The sequence below is a fragment of the Staurois parvus genome, unplaced genomic scaffold (assembly GCF_062004578.1).
Source record: "Staurois parvus isolate SC_StPar_1 unplaced genomic scaffold, SC_StPar_1.0 ptg000059l, whole genome shotgun sequence".
Classification (NCBI taxonomy): Eukaryota; Metazoa; Chordata; class Amphibia; order Anura; family Ranidae; genus Staurois; species Staurois parvus.
The window spans coordinates 6216259-6232712 of record NW_028317855.1 but is presented as its reverse complement, the minus strand read 5'-3'; the positions used below and the strand labels follow the sequence as shown (position 1 = coordinate 6232712).

At 39.4% G+C, this 16454-nt stretch overlaps 1 protein-coding gene and 1 long non-coding RNA gene across 4 annotated transcripts in view; one reads left to right on the top strand and one right to left on the bottom strand.

The window, feature by feature from the left end:
* Positions 1 to 11272, bottom strand: part of PDE10A (phosphodiesterase 10A) — a 619526-nt gene extending 608254 nt beyond the window's left edge. For all 3 annotated transcript variants that reach the window (XM_089668592.1, XM_089668593.1, XM_089668595.1), the window contains exons 1-2: positions 11007 to 11272; positions 8719 to 9448 (exon numbers count right to left, since the gene is read on the bottom strand). In XM_089668592.1, coding sequence (XP_089524718.1) covers positions 8719 to 8803 — 85 coding nt within the window. In that variant the 5' untranslated portion in view covers positions 8804 to 9448; positions 11007 to 11272. The remainder of the gene's footprint in view (positions 1 to 8718; positions 9449 to 11006) is intronic.
* LOC149469798 (uncharacterized) overlaps positions 8635 to 16454 on the top strand; it is a 41624-nt gene continuing 33804 nt past the window's right edge. Inside the window, exon 1 of the long non-coding RNA XR_016311502.1 lies at positions 8635 to 9495. This is a non-coding gene — a long non-coding RNA (uncharacterized LOC149469798). The remainder of the gene's footprint in view (positions 9496 to 16454) is intronic.

The window sequence follows — 16454 nt, the reverse complement described above, 5'->3', positions numbered from 1 at the left end:
AAGCAAATGATATCCCCCTAATAAATGAAATAAGGGAAGAGCTGAGAAGACTCTTAAAAAGAGGAGCCTCCTGGGTAGGATGCATAAACCTGGTCAAGATGGTGATACTGCATAAAATTTTGTATAAATTCCACATGCTCCCAATCTACCCTCCAGGGTCCTTTTTTGGGATAATTAAAAAGATGATTACTAAATTTATATGGGCAAATAAGAAACCAAGAATCAGCTATGAGGTATTGAGTAGAGAAAAAGGGAATGGAGGCTTGGGATTACCTAATGTGAGGATTTATTATCTAGCAGTGATTTTATCACGAGCAGTAGACTGGACACTCAACTCACAAGGGAAGAGATGGGTAACTATGGAAGGGATATTAAGTAAATCTCAGGTAGAGAAGATTATATGGATACCACATATGTTTCGCACATTGAATGTATATATTAGTTCACTGACAAAGATAGTTGAGCACGTGGGATAGAATACACAGTCAAAAAAGATGGAAATTTAATTCACGATGATTACCTTAGTGGGAACAGAGTTTTTTCCCCAGGAAAGGATATAATTAGTGGGAATTAGATAAAGGATAAGAATGCACGTTTGAAAGATATTTTAAAGGATGGGAAATTGCGTACTTTTCAAAATCTAAAAAAGAATACAGATTTATTTGTCTTGTTGGATGATTGGCGGTATTGCCAACTAAACCATTTTGTTGTGAGTCTCCCACAACAAAAGGACGTTGGAGGATATGTATCCATTTGAAAAACTATTACTATTAAATGGAAAAATAACTCCAAAACATTTTACCTCAAGGGTCTACAAGATCCTTATGGACATGGAAGGAGTAGATTCCCCAGGGTTCCTGGGAAAATGGGAAAAGGAGCTGGGAGCAGAAATGAAGGCACAACAAAGGAATAAAGTTTTCAAATTGACACATGAGGCGATAAATATGTGTACAGTGAAAATGAACTAGAAATGTATAGCTAGATGGTATATTACACCAAGCGCAGCACAAGCAACAAGTAGATATCTCCCCTCTGTGCTGGAGAGGATGTGGAGAAAGGGGTACAATGGCACACATATGGTGGAGTTGCCCGAAAATACAAAATTACTAGAGGGATATGACCCAATTTATTCAGGAAATATGTGAGATAACAGTTCAGAGAGACCTGTGGAAATGCTTATTTTATTATTTTAAGCCCTCATTGAAATGACATAAAAATAAAGTATTGTATCACTTAATTAGCACAACAAAGGGTTTGATTCCCAAGTTTTGGCAGGTTCCTGAAGCACCAAAAATTATAGACTGGAGAAATAGAGTGGAAGGCATCTATAGAATGGAGGAGCTGTATCATATGGAGGAGGATACAATGGAAAAATTTAGGAAAACATGGTTTAGTTGGCTGAAATTTAAAACCTTGAAATTATATATAGAATTAATTAGAATAAAGGGGGAAGTTTAGAAACTAGAAGAGAGTTTCAGTGGTAAACCTGAGAAAGATTAGAATTTGATACAGACAGATAGGTATGAGAGAAGAATTAGACCGGGAAGGAGATTGTGGATGGAGGGACAGGTTGAGTGGAGGGTGGTGGGGGACAGGGGTAAATGTTTGGGGTTAATGGATGTATATGTGAAATATTTTTACAACTGAATTGATGTGCCTTTTGTATGAAAACCAAATAAAAGTTTAAATTAAAAAAAAAAACAGGTCCATTACAGAAATGTAAAAATTGCTCTGGTCCATAGTGCGTGAACAGAGGTGAGAAGCAAACTGGTTACATTTATTATAGTTTAGTTTCAGTTTTCTGAGAGCAGCTACACAGATCTTGTCATCCCTGCTGCTGGATGCCTGCATTCGGTTTCCCTTACATAAGCTCTCCTGACCTTTGTACTCTTGCATTATGCACTTCTGACCCTTGCGCTGTGTTACATATGCACTTAAAGTGTTACTAAACCCACAACAGTAAAATCAGTCTGTATATGCAATAAAGCATGCTTGTTATACTCAGTGTAGAACCTAAGGGGTTAATCCTCTGCATTGTGTAAAAATGCTGTTTGATCCTGCCTTCTCTGCCCCTCCTCTTGTTGAAATGACCACCTGATACAGACTGAACCCATGGTCACATGCACATGCTCAGTTTCTTTTTCTTGGGAGGGTGCATTTGCTCAGCACAGGGCCAATCAGCACTGTCCAGACAGAGGGTCAGATCCTCCTAGAGCAGAAAGAAAACTCCTCCTACAAGCTTTAACCAGTGTTCTGCTGAAGTCACCAGACTGCTCTAACTGCTGATGAGAAAAAGGTATTACATAGTTTATATTTACTAAACAATTGCACTTCTATGCTCTGTGTACTGTTGGAGACCAGATATAGTGAATGCAGGGTCCTAGGTTTAGTATCACTTTAAATTTCAAGCCCCCACACTGTTAGCACAATTTTGCAACATGCATATTTCACTGCAGAGCACTGTGTGCACCACCTAATCTTTTATATATGGGTCCCCAAGACTGAAGGAACTGCTGCTTATAATTAGGCATGTCTTTGTATCATTCTAGACCCATATTCTGGGTAAAGTATCCCCCCTTTGTGGCTGTTATGGTGCAGTATAAGAAACACTGCATACCAATATCTGATTGCAAGTCACTATTTCCTATGCCAGTTGTAGCAACTATCCATGGCAGTTACCACTAGCAACAGGTTAAACACCAGCATTAGTCTCTCATTGGTTTATATTTAGTCTGTGGACATTCTTAGTCACAGTAATGCACGCAGTTGTTGGCACTGTTTGTTGGTAGGACCTAAAGTGTTACTAAACCCACAACAGTAAAATCAGCCTGTATATGCAGTAAAACATGCTTGTTATACTCAGTGTGGAACCTAAGGGGTTAAACCTCTGCATTGTGTAAAAATGCTGTTTGATCCTGTCTTCTTTGATCCTCCCCTTCTTTTACTGTTCCCAATCCATCTGCTATAGTACAGAGCCGAAATGGCAAGTCTGCACAATTTCATATGGGAAGAGTTTTGTATCAGACAGAAATCAAAATCTCATGATCTGTGGATGCTTGATATAGATAGCTGTTTAGACATGTGCAGGCTAGGTACAGAGGCTTAGATGTTTTTAAATGTGCGTAATGTGTGTGGGTTTTCGATACAAGAGATATGTTATATAATGAAACTAGATGCAGTGAAAATATCAAATCATTTTAATTGAAAAAAATATATATACAGTGGAACCTCAACCTACGAGCGAACTAACGTGCAAGTTTTCCGAGATATGAGCAGTCGCTCGGACGATTTTTTGCTTCGGCACGCGAGCAGTATTTTAAGATACGAGTTCGAGGCGCACGCAGCTCTAAGTGTATATTTTCAAGGCGCGCGCAGCTCAGAGGGTATGAGTCACAGCATCCCATCTCCGAGCCTTTCTCTCTCTCTCGCTGTCTACACGTGATTGAAATCCCAACTTCTAACTTTGTTGTAACCATGGCACCAAAGAAAGCAAGTGGTAGTACCGAGAAGAGGAGGATGATGTCCCTCGAAATAAAGCTTGAAATCGTCGAGAAGCATGAGCAAGGCATGCGAGTAAAGGAACTGGCCAAGCACTACGACCGTACAACGTCAACGATCTGCACCATCTTAAAACAGAAGGAGTCCCTAAAGAAAATTAAGCCAGCCAAAGGTGTCAAGATTATTTCAAAGCGCCGTACAGATGTGCATGAGAAGATGGAGAATCTGCTGTTGGTGGGGCTGACGGAAAAACAACTTGCCGGAGATACCGTCACCGAGGGAATAATCTGCGAGAAGGCGCGCAGTATTTTTTCAGATTTACAACAGCAAACCCCAGGCACTTCAACGGAGGAGGAATCCTTTAAAGCCAATCGGGGCTGGTTTGATAATTTTAAGAAAAGGACGGGGATTCACTCCGTTGTTAGGCATGGTGAGGCAGCAAGTGCTGATGTAAAGGCAGCAGAGGAGTTTGTGAAAACTTTCGCAGAATTTGTCGAGGAAGAAGGATACATCCCCCAGCAAATCTTCAACTGTGACGAGACAGGGCTGTTCTGGAAGAAGATGCCGAGGAGAACATACATCACCGAAGAGGAGAAGAGGATGCCAGGACACAAACCTATGAAGGATAGGTTGACCCTCGCCCTGTGTGCCAATGCGAGTGGCGACTGCAAAATAAAGCCGCTATTCGTATACCATTCGGAGAACCCCAGAGCCTTTAAAGCACACAAGATAATAAAGGAGAAACTCCATGTTATGTGGAGGGCAAACCCTAAGGTGTGGGTCACCAGGCAGTTCTTTATCGACTGGGTAAACCTTGTGTTTGGTCCTTTGGTGAAGAAATATTTGAAGAACAACAACCTGCCCCTGCGAGCCCTTCTCGTCCTCGACAATGCTCCTGCACATCCACCACAGATCGAGGAAGAAATACTTGATGAGTATAATTTTGTGAAGGTTCTCTACCTTCCTCCAAACACCACCCCTATCCTCCAGCCAATGGACCAACAGGTAATATCAAATTTCAAGAAACTCTACACCAAGCACCTTTTTCGCCGTTGCTTTGAGGTGACGGAGAACACAAACCTCACCCTTCGAGAGTTTTGGAAGGAGCATTTTAACATAGCAATAGGCCTCAAAATCATCGATATTGCCTGGCAGGGGGTTACGAAAAGGACCTTGACCTCTGCTTGGAAGAAGCTGTGGCCTGAAAATGTGGCTGAAAGAGATTTTGAAGGGTTTGAGATTGAGGAAGAAGAGGAGCCAGTGGAGGAACAGATCGTGTCCATTGGCAGGACTATAGGTCTGGAGGTGGATGAAAGAGACATCGAGGAACTCGTTGAGGAGCACTCCGAGGAACTTACGACTGACGAGTTAAAGGAGTTACAAGAGCAACGGCACACAGAAGCATTAACTGAAGCTACTTCGGAGGGAGAGGAGACAGAGCCAGAGATAATCAGTACAAAAGACCGCAAGGATATTTTGGCAATGTGGGAGAGGGTGGCAGGTTTTGTTGAAAAGAACCATCCTCAAAAAATTGCAACGAGTCGTGCGACAGAGCTTTTCAACGACACGTGCCTACGTCGTTTCAGAAACATTCTCAAAGGGAGAATGAAACAGACTTCCTTAGACATGTTTCTTAAGAAAAGGCCTTCAGCTCGAAGTGAGCAAAGTGTGGCAAAAAGGCCAAGAACTAGTGAAAGTGAAGAGAGTGATGAGAATTAAGCGAAAACAAAAATCATCTCCAAGGTAAGTAAATTGTATACAACCTTATTATATCTTCATATTTTCTTTCTATTTTGTTTTTATATAATATTAGTTATGTAAAAAGCTTTTTTCCTTATGAAATAACAAGAAAAATGAAAAATATGAGGTGCCATTTTGAGGGTTGGAACGGATTACGGCTGTTTCCATTATTTCTTATGGGGAAAATTGATTTAACGAGCGAGCATTTTGAGTTACGAGCTCGGCCACGGAACGAATTAAACTTGTAAGTTGAGGTTCCACTGTATACACATTTTGGTTTAGTATAGGTTTCCTGTTCAGAAGTATCTCCAACAGAGGAACTTGACTTGCACACTTTGTATACTTGCACAAAATCAGGAATTTTGTAGAATAGGATTCAGATGCATGATTAACTAATTATACCAAGTAGATGCTAATGATCATCAATTTCATATGTAGGTTGAAACACTACAATTTCATATGTAAGTTGAAAACTGGGAGAGAAACAGCCAAACTTTGCTGCTAAAAGTGAGGTTGTAGAAGACAGTTTCATGTCATAGGTCATTCACCATAGCAAGACCTGAGCACTGCAACAGGACACAAGGTAGTTATACTGCATCAGCAAGGTCTCTCCCAATCAAAGATTTCAAAGTAGGCTGGGGTTTTAAGCAAAAAGAAACTGATAGGACCATAGATGCAGTGGGTGGCCAAAAAACTTATTACAGCAGATGAAATGCACATCATGCTTATTTAACATGCAATTTTTGTGCCAAAGGGCTGGAAAGTAGTACAATAATGAGTGTCTGCAGGCAACAGTGAATCATGATAGAGATTCCTTGTAATTTTGGAGTTGGAGATTTGGTCAGGATCAATGGTGTCCTCAATGCTGAGAAATGCAGGCAGATACGTATCCATCATGCCATACTATCAGGGAGGCGTGTGATTGGCCCTCAATTTTTTCTGCAGCAGGACAATGACCCGAAACATACAGCCATTGTCACTTAGAACTACACATGGGCACACCAGAAATGTTAATTTCTTTTAGTTTTGGATGCATTTGTTCATTGAACAATTTTGGTTTTGTTTTGTTAAACCAATTTGTTTTCGAAATTTGTTTCGTATATCTAACTTTCGTTTCATATATTTATTGAAGTGGATGCAAGAAATTTGCAGTTTTCCAGAAGACTGCTATATATTCCATATATTATCGAGTCAGACAGATTAAAATTTTAAGGACTCATTATTTTTGGATGCTAGTCCAACTCACCAAGAGAAATGGCATAAGCTGATTGGACAATATAGACTGGCATAATGCTCATCTGATTTAACGAACAGAATGAAATTCAGATCCATTCGTTATCCGAATCCAAATTATGGAACAAAGTAAAAAATTTTATTAATTTCCCCATGGGCCTGAACTACTATCGCATCATTTAACGTCAACCGTTAACGTTAACGTCCATTTCAAAGATCTGTATAAATCTGAATCTTTGACACCAAAATTTTTGTCTAAAAAACAAATCATAATAGAAAGAATTTTTGAACTGGATGAACTTTTTCAGGCAGGCTAACTATGTAACTATAAAGCACACGTGTCTATTAAGAACTATCTTCAGCATAAAGAAAAACTGGAAGTGATGGTTTGGCCTCCACAGAGCCCGCCATCTTAACATCATCAAGTCTGTCTGGGATCACATGAAGAGACAGAAGGATTTGAGGCAGACTACATCCACAGAAGGCCTGTTAGTTCTCCAAGATGTTTGGAACAACCTACCTGCTGAGGGTTTGAACCCTAGACTTCCAAGGACCCCTAATTGAGAAAAGATGGTCTAGATCAGGGGTCTGCAAACTATGGCCCTCCAGCTGTTGAAGTACTACAACTCCCATCATACCTCTGTGAGTCTTTCCTGTGGGTGTCAGAGTCTTGCAAGGCCTCATGGGACTTGCAATTCCTCAACACCTGGAGGGACATAGTTTGGAGAACCCTGGTCTAGATTATGGAGCATGCAATTGTAAAACAATTGTAAGACAATATATTATTTCATTTGGTAATGGCCACAGCAGTAGACTAGTTAAGAAAATTCTGATGATCTTATCTGGCCACTAGAGTCTTCAAGACATAAAAGAAGGTAGCATTCATAGAAAGTGAAATATGGATTTTGGGTAGGGGTGGTCTATAACGAGTTGAGCTGTTACTGGTGGAATGTTACCCTGATTCCAAGCACATCAGTTCATAAAATATTTTACAGTCTACAGCTTATCCTCTTAGGGAGTTCCCCTAACCCTAAAACTGACCATACACTATTAGTTTCTTTTTGTTCATCTATACAGTGCCACTACTGTAGCTATTTTATTTTACCAGCCAGCCCTATGGGATGTCAAAATACATGAACTGCAGCTGCATCTGACTGGTTACTGCCAATGTTCCCCCATAGAATTTTCCCAGCAAAGATTTTTACACAAAAGTTGATCAAACAATAATAATAATAGCTGTATTAAATAAATAAAATAAAACAAAGTCCCTTTCATTTAGCATGATAAATGGGTATCCTTTGTTATGAGAACCTGTTACATGAGTTGCTACTTATACGAATCAAATGTTAACAGGGCTAACGCAAAATGTGCTGCCTTTAGTATATTACCTTTAGAATGGAAGAATATCACAAGCAGTCCAACATGCATTATGTAACCAGCATTTGTCCTTATCACCAAAAACTGTATACAATGTATCTCTGCTACTTAATAAACTGTGTATATATATTTTTAAATAAATAATGAGTGTAATCTAAAAATAATGACAGCCAAAGGCAATATTAAAAAATTACATTTGTAAAAAAGCTGTAAAAAACAGTTATATGAATGTCATCCTATAAGCACATTACAATTGTGAAAAAAACTGCTCACATTCTCAATTTTCAAATCCAGCATAAATATTATCTATCAGTGACACAAACCAGAAAAAAAACAAAACCTTTCACCAAGTGTTAACAATTGTTGTGCATGTAACAAAGCTGTGCCCTGAAAATCTACACCATATTTGCTTCGTCCATCAATACACCATCTTGTGCCACCACTCACCACTGGTGTTTGACAAGCCAAACCAAATCAATATCACAAGTACAGTCAAATATTCCTTTTTAGGTTGGTACAAAACATAATATTTTGAGAAAACGAAAAAACAAGATAGACCTTATATTTAAAAATAAGAATATCTGACATAATAAAGGCAGCAAGTCATTCAATTAATTGATAGACTGCACAATTCTGATTCTACTTAGGACTTTGAAACTGGTAAAATCAGTGGGAATTCCCTGTAAGGCCCCCAATCCCACCCACCCATTTCTTACGACGTAATAAGGAAAACCATGTACCAGCAACACAACAGTTTGAAGGCACAACATTCAGCACGAATAAACCTGTGCCCATTTTTCAAGGTGATCTTGCCAACACCTGACAATGCCAACCTTTTTCAGTCTACAGACACTATGGCATCCCTCTTACCTTGATCTGCTCTCTCAGGACTTGTTGGGGATGCAGGTTGGGGAATGTTAGACTCACTATCACTTGTTTTCCGTTTCTTCGACATCTGCAGGGTGTAGATGTAATATTGTCTTGGTGGTGCTCAGGGGATGATGAACTGATTGAGTAGTGAGAGATAAAAAAGAAAATGCTTTGCTATGGGGAGAGAGAGACTTTGGAGTGGCTAGAGAGCAAGTAGGAGGCAGGGACTAAGAGGAGAAATTCTACAAATCACAATTCCATCAATGCAATTCTCAGTTCTTTTTTATTCCTGTTTTTTTCTCTCCAGCTACCAGCAGGTTGCAAGAAGGTGGGGGGAACACATAGGAAGGCATGGAAGGGAAACCACTGAGATTTTACATTGTGTCATTGAAAGGTGGAGGACAGGTGAGGTTATAGCTAAAGAACATAGTAATCAAATTCCTCCGCTTTTCCGATGAAATTCCTGGAAATGGGTCATGTGCCTTTCTCACAGTAATGCAGTTCAAGGTTCTCTCTGCTTAATGAACCCAATGTAGGACAAAAAGGTGATTGAGTCCCATTTCCTCTTCCAAAGTCCCCCGGCCAAAGTTCAGAGCAGCACTGTGATGTGCACATGACATTGGAGTACATTGTGATGATCTTCCTGGATGTGGCAACATGTGCAACCTCTGTGCATCAAGCTGGATCCATCATGTTGTCACCAGTTCTCTTTCCATCCAAGGAAAACAATCTGTGGGGAAATAAATCTATCAACCAAGCTTCGATCTTGGAGTGTTGGTAAGTTTACCCTATCATTTCTGAATTAAATTTTATCAGGCTCTAGTTATTTATTTATTTATTACAGGTATTTATATAGCACTGGCAGTGCTTTACATACTGTAGATCAGTACCTGCCTTCAAGGAGCTTACACTCTACAGTTCCTATCTAATGGTGGCCATAGACAGAACAATTTTTTATGCAATTGTATTGTCAATTGATTCAGGCTTACCTCACACATTACAATCTGACTGTACAATATCCTTTAGATCTACCAATAATTATCTAATTTAAGGGCCTGCTTGACTGGATGCAGATTGATTAAAAAGTGTAGATAGGTCCACATATTACATAGTTGTGGTAAATTGCAGTTGAGTGTACAAAGATTGTATAGCCAGATTGCAACCTGTATGGTAAGCTTTACAGTCTGGGAGAAAAATATGATCAGAAGATCAAAAAGATGGTTTGATGCGCCGTGTGCTTAATGATCGTATTGATCTATCTACTTTCCTACAATCAGATTTTTCTTCCAGATCGATCAAAATTATTTTGCTGAAAATCGATTAATGGCACAGTATGGAGGACATTTACTAAAACCAATGCACTCAAAATCTGGTGCAGTAGTGCATGGTAACCAATCAGCTTCTAGCTTCAGCTTGTTCAATGAAACTTTGACAATAAATCCTGGAAGCTGATTGGTTGCTATGCAGAGCTGCACCAGATTTTGCACTCTCCAGTTTTAGTAAATACGCCCCTATTTTATTTATTTTTTTTATTACAGGTACTTATATAGCGCCATCAATTTACGCGGCGCTTTACATATATATTGTACATACACATCAGTCCCTAACCCTCATGGGGTGTACAATCCCCTATGTCTTTTTGATAATTCTGGGTCTGTGAATATTTGTTTGATCTTACTGTTACCTGTATTTTTAGGTAACCAGGATTACTTTACAGCTTTGCCAGCTTGAGCATGTTTTGCAATAAATGGGAATCAAATATCCCTATTTATATGCAAATGCTTGCTAGAGGTATGTAAGTGTATATAGCAGTGTGCAAAGGGTTCATGCAGAATTTTCAGTGTTCATGTCCCTTTAACACTGGATGTGTGTGTGTGTCTGTGTACATATATATATATATATATATATATATATATATATATATATATATATATATATATATATATATATATTGGATTAACTTCTTTATGTCTACAGTATAAAATACATAACATTCTAGGGCCAGTTTGGATAGGAGACAATTAAACCACCAGCATGTTTTTGGAGTGGAATCCTACATAGGCACATAGAGAACATACAAACTCCATGAAGATAGTGTCCTGAGTGTGATTCAAACCAGAGATCCCAGTGCTGCAAGGAACAAGTGCTAACCACTAAGCCAATGTGCTGCTCTAAAACCAAACAATGCTTAGCAGCCAGGCTTTTAAAGCAGCAGACATGCACATGGAGCTACTTGTTTTAAAGGATCCCCTTTCTTCCCATAGCCAAAGACACAAAAAGCCAGTTACCTGCAGAAGTGATGGAGCTCCCCTTGTCCTCATCCGTGAAATGAATGAGCTTGGATGACAGCTGAGATCCTAAAAGTGTGCCTGTGCATCCTCATTCATGCATAGAGCAGTCATGGCTATAGAAGAGTGAGAAGAGCCAACGAGAGTCTTGTGATCGCTGTCCCAGGGAAAGGACTGACATCCCCGGGGAAGTTAGAGTTCTTCTTGTAGAACAAGCTGAGGGCATGTCTCCCATCTAACCCGAGCCAATGACGTCAGCAGCTCCATTGCTACGACAGCTGCAACTGCGATTCATTGAAATGTTAATAGAGCTCAGACGTCAGCAGCCTGGACCCTGATCAGCATGTCAAGTGCTAGCCAGCACTCAGCGATCTGGAGCTGATCAGGGGCACACACACATACAAGTGTTAGAAGATGCATGGCCACTTATATCAAGCCAAAAAAATCATATTGTCTATTCATATATGGGATGGATTAGGCATTCTGTATAGTTATATAGGTTCATATACATATCAATATATATATATATATATATATATATATATATATATATATATATATATATATATATATACATACATATATATATATATATACACACGCATATAAATATGTTTGTGTGTATATATATATACACATATATACACTGTATACACACACACATGTATATGTATATATATATATAAAAGATGGATAGCTAAATATAAAGAATGTGCAAAGTGAACTCATTTGCCCTTTTGTTCTACAGATGTGGGAGATCTGTCTCTCCAGATGTTTAGTGGATTAAATGGTAAGAAGTCATAGATGCAGACCCTGATGATGACATTTGGTCCATTATTGTGGGATTTTAGAAGCAGAAGTTGGATGGATGGGAGGTGTGATGGGTGCTCTGTGATGCTGTGCCTGCCTCCTCTGTGTGCAGCTTGTGCTGACGTCAGCAATGTCTGCGTCAATGCTGCCTCCAGTGACATAAATAGACCCCCTCTCCCTCTCCTCTCTCTCATTGAGAACCTAATGGAATTTTTTTTTTTATTATGATCAGCCCCATAAATCAAATCGTTTCTCCGGCTTGCTGCCCATGCACTGAGCTGTATCTGGCATTTGGCTACTTCTCCACTGATTTACTGCCATTATAAAATCTGTAGTTTTTAAATACATCTGTTATACAAGTCATGTGATTTACTGCAGAAAACAAACAGAATAAGACATCATATTGAAAGTTCTCCAGTATTATGTCCAATACTTTAAAAATAAAGTGATACATGATGCAAGGTACTGTATGCCACCCTATTCAGAATTGACTCGACCTTTGTAAAAGTTCAGAATTTCAGGATGACCTTCAGGCTAGGTTCACATCTATGGTGTTCTGCAAGCCACGCTTGTGCGTGCTTGCATTTCCTTATGCCTCGGTTCAGACTTATGTGGTGCAGGAAATCGTATGTGATTCAGATAGGAATTGCACTGCATTCCTATTCAAATCACATGCGATTCTTTGCAGTGCGATTTGAGCCCATTCATTTTGTATGGCTCAAATTGCACAAAAGAGGTGCAGGCAGCTTTTTTTGGCCACACTGGAATCGCAGGGTATTCTGCCAAATGTTCTGTGTTTTGCAACCTGTTTTTGGGGTGTCATAACGTAACACTGACACCTGCAGCAGATCGTATGAAAACAGTGCAATTTAGATGCAGTGCGGGAAATGCACAGGATTCGCTGCATTTCCCGCACCGCATATATGTGAACCTAGGCTCAGTGAAAAGATCCCTGCACTTTTTTTTTTTAAACACAGCTGCACTGAAATTGCATGGTACTTTTGCACCATGCGTTTCCATGTGTGGGAAATTGCACAGCATTTTTCAGTGTGTGGCAGTGCCATTAATAACTAATGGCATCCCTGTGTGTTTTCTGTGCAGCAACGCATTTTGTGTGCAGCTGCAGGATTGGATTCAATTACATGTATTCCCACACCTCACACAGATGTGAACCTAGCCTCACTCACATATATATACTGTATTTAAGGAGGTCTGTTATGTGATACACATAAAAGCTTTTTTGTTGCATAAACATTAGGGACAAAAAGGATCCAACACAAAACAGATGCTAATTTTTTTTCTTTTTGATCCTTTTTGTCCTGTTGTCCTTCTATTTTAATATTCGTATTAACAGCTTGTCCAGCTGTGGTCCTGGAACAGGTGGAAGTGTGCTATATTTTATACTCAGTCAAAGTCTTGCAGCACCACATCTTTGTATTATGGATATTATAGCTTCACTACTACATCCATTTTAGTTCACTCTACAATACAAAATGCTAATATATTTTTATTATTAAAAAAAAAGATGTAATTCTACCCACACTGCTCACCACCATTCTCAGTTAGAAGAAAATTATATATCCCTGCTGCTGTAGTATATCGGATATGTGACACGGATATCCCAGGAGGCAGCAGGAGCAGGGGCACTAGGCAACCAGTGGGCAGACTTGGCCACATGTCATCTGGGGCCAGCTGCAGAACCTTGAAGAGATGGCTCTCAGTGATGTCAGAGAAGAAGATGGTGGTGGGGGACCCAGATTGTAGTAGCAGATTAGCAGGTAAACAGTAGGACATGCTGGATTGAGAAGATAAATGTTTTTTCTGGTGAAATCCTAGCTCAGGTAAGAGGAAATATACAAAAAATAGGGTGGTAGGGGTGAAATTCCTCTTTAATTACATAAAACCAGGGCAGCCAAATGAAATGATGGTGACGATCATGATCTTTCCATCCTCAGATTCATGCAGCTCCCCGGGTGCTCTGAACTACTCTTGTGCAAGGTCTTGCAATTGCTGTGGTTGATCCAACCAAGCACTTGAGGCCTATGGTGCATGGGGGCCCAGGCTACCTGGTGTGTGACATACAAAAGGGTAGCTATACACACACCACCAGGAGTGCAACTACTTTCCCTAACCACCTCCAACTCTGTGACCAATCAGGTTTACACTTACACATAATAAATTACTCTTTTGACTGCGTCCAGACCCAGCTCACACTTGGATGTAACATGCATTTCTGCAAACACACAAAAAAAAACACTAAAATACTCGATGTGCTTGTGGTGCCATTATTTGCTAATGGCATCCAAAACGCGGGTAGAAGCCATATGGTTTGCCACATGTTTTCCACGTGATAAAACTTGAGACAAACATGGAAGGATTCACTTGGCTCTTGTCCAAGCTTCTTTAGCTCGTTTTTGGAGTGGAGGGAGGCCCATTCAAATGAATGGTTCCACTCCAAAAACACGTTTAACAAATTTAACAAATTAACAAATTTAACAAATTAACAAAAAACGCCCCAAAGATGCAACGTGGTAGTGTTGCTTAAGTTTCAGTGGGGTCTCAGAGGTAAGATTGCAGGGTTTCCTAAACATATCATTTTATGCAAAGTAAATATTGAATAAATAGGCACTGTGGTGGCTATTGTGAGCCTGTACTAAAGTATTAAAATGGATTATAAATCAACAGTTTTACATAGTTCAATGCAGTTAGCAATACTGTTCAATACACGTGGCAAGAATAGTCACAAATTATGGTAGATCAGAGTCCAAAGTGCATAATGAACAATATCCACATCCTGGGTTAACACTACTTTGAAAGTCCCTCTAACTATGGGGTTGATTTACTAAAGGCAAATAGACCGTGCACCATACAAGGTGCAGGTGCACTCTGTAAGTGCAATTGCTCAAGAGCTTTGTAAATGAGATACAGATTCACTTTGCAAGGAATACCCAATCACATGCAAGGAAAATTGAAAAAAAGCACTTTTGCTTGCACATGGTTGGATGATGGAAGTCAGCAGAGCTTCTGCTCATTTATTAAGCTCTGGAAATGTTCTTGCTTGCACAGTCTATTTGCTTTATTAAATCAACCCCAATATCTTTTCCTCCAAAGCAAGGTTGCCAACCGTCAGTAAATTATGGACAATTTCTAAATATCAGTGATTTTTTACAACTGTCTATAAATATCAATAAATAATTTGCTGTGTTGACTTTAAGTGTAAACCAGTCAAATTACTTGTTATGGGTATTCTCAGTGTTTCCATATTGTATTTTTACTGTTTAAATATTGATTGTCTTTGTTTTTAACCACCTCAATACCAGACACTTTCACCCCCTTCCTGCCCAGGCCAATTTTCAGCATTCAGCGCTGTCGCACTTTGAATGATAATTACTAATTTGTACAACACTGTACCCATTAGAAATTGTTATAATTTTTTTGAGATAGATAGAGTTTTATATTGGTGGTATTTAACCCCTAGACGCTGAGCGCACACAAATATGCAGCCTCTCGGTGTCTGGGCCTTGACATTATTTGTGTACCATTTGAAAATACATATGTGCTGAGAGCGTGTGCCCTGCGCGCTCCCAGCACATGTGCCCGTGACTCATGGAAAGGTCCCGATCTCCCCTTGCAATCAGGACCTTTTCCGATCATGTGACCGCCATGACAGCGAATCACGGCAGTCACATGACCCTAATACCCCACCCCGCCTCCAGGCTTCTGAAACCTCTTAAAGGCCAGCGCAAAGGGGTTAATTACCACTGGGTTGTTACATTTTTTTTGTGCTATAAATGAAAAAAAGACCAACAAGTTTGAAAAAAGTGTGTCAGTTTCTGTTACAAAATTTTCCAAGTAATTTTTGTTCATAAATTGTAATAAAAAAATATACTGCTACATTTCTTTGCTAACAATAACCCAAATCAGTGTATATTATTTGGTCTGTGTGAAAGTCATAGAGTCAATAAGCTATGGTACCAATCGTTGAAAATTGATCACACCTGATGTACTGACGGCCTATCTCATTTTTTGATGCCCTAACATGCCAGGAAAGTACAAATACCTCACAAATGACCTCTTTTTGGTAAGTAGACAGTCTGAGGTATTTAGTAAGAGGCATGGCGAGTTTTTTGAAGTTGTCATTTTTTCCCACAATTCTTTGGAAAATAAAGAAATTATTTTTTTTAACAAAAATGTAATATTTACAAGTTATTTCTCACACATGGCATTGGTATACTTGCAACTATACCGTAAAACACATTCTGCTACTTCTCCTAAGTATGGCAATATCACATGTGTGGGACTTTTTCACAGTCTTGCCACAAAGAGAGGCCCAACATCCAAGGTGTTATGCACTTTAAGACCAGGCCTTCTTCTGACACTTTTTGTTTACAAGTACAAATCAGTATTTTTGCTAGAACATAGAACCCCCAAACATTATATATTTTTTAGCAAAGCCCCAGAAAATAACTTGGTGGGTTTGGCAAATTTTTATGTCACGCTATAAAATATAAAATATGGTTTTGCGCTGAGTAAATAGATACCAAACATGTCATGATTTAAAATTGCGCACACTTGTGAAATGGCGCCAAACTTCGGTACTTAAAAAATCTCCATAGTGATGCTTTTTGAGCCTTTACA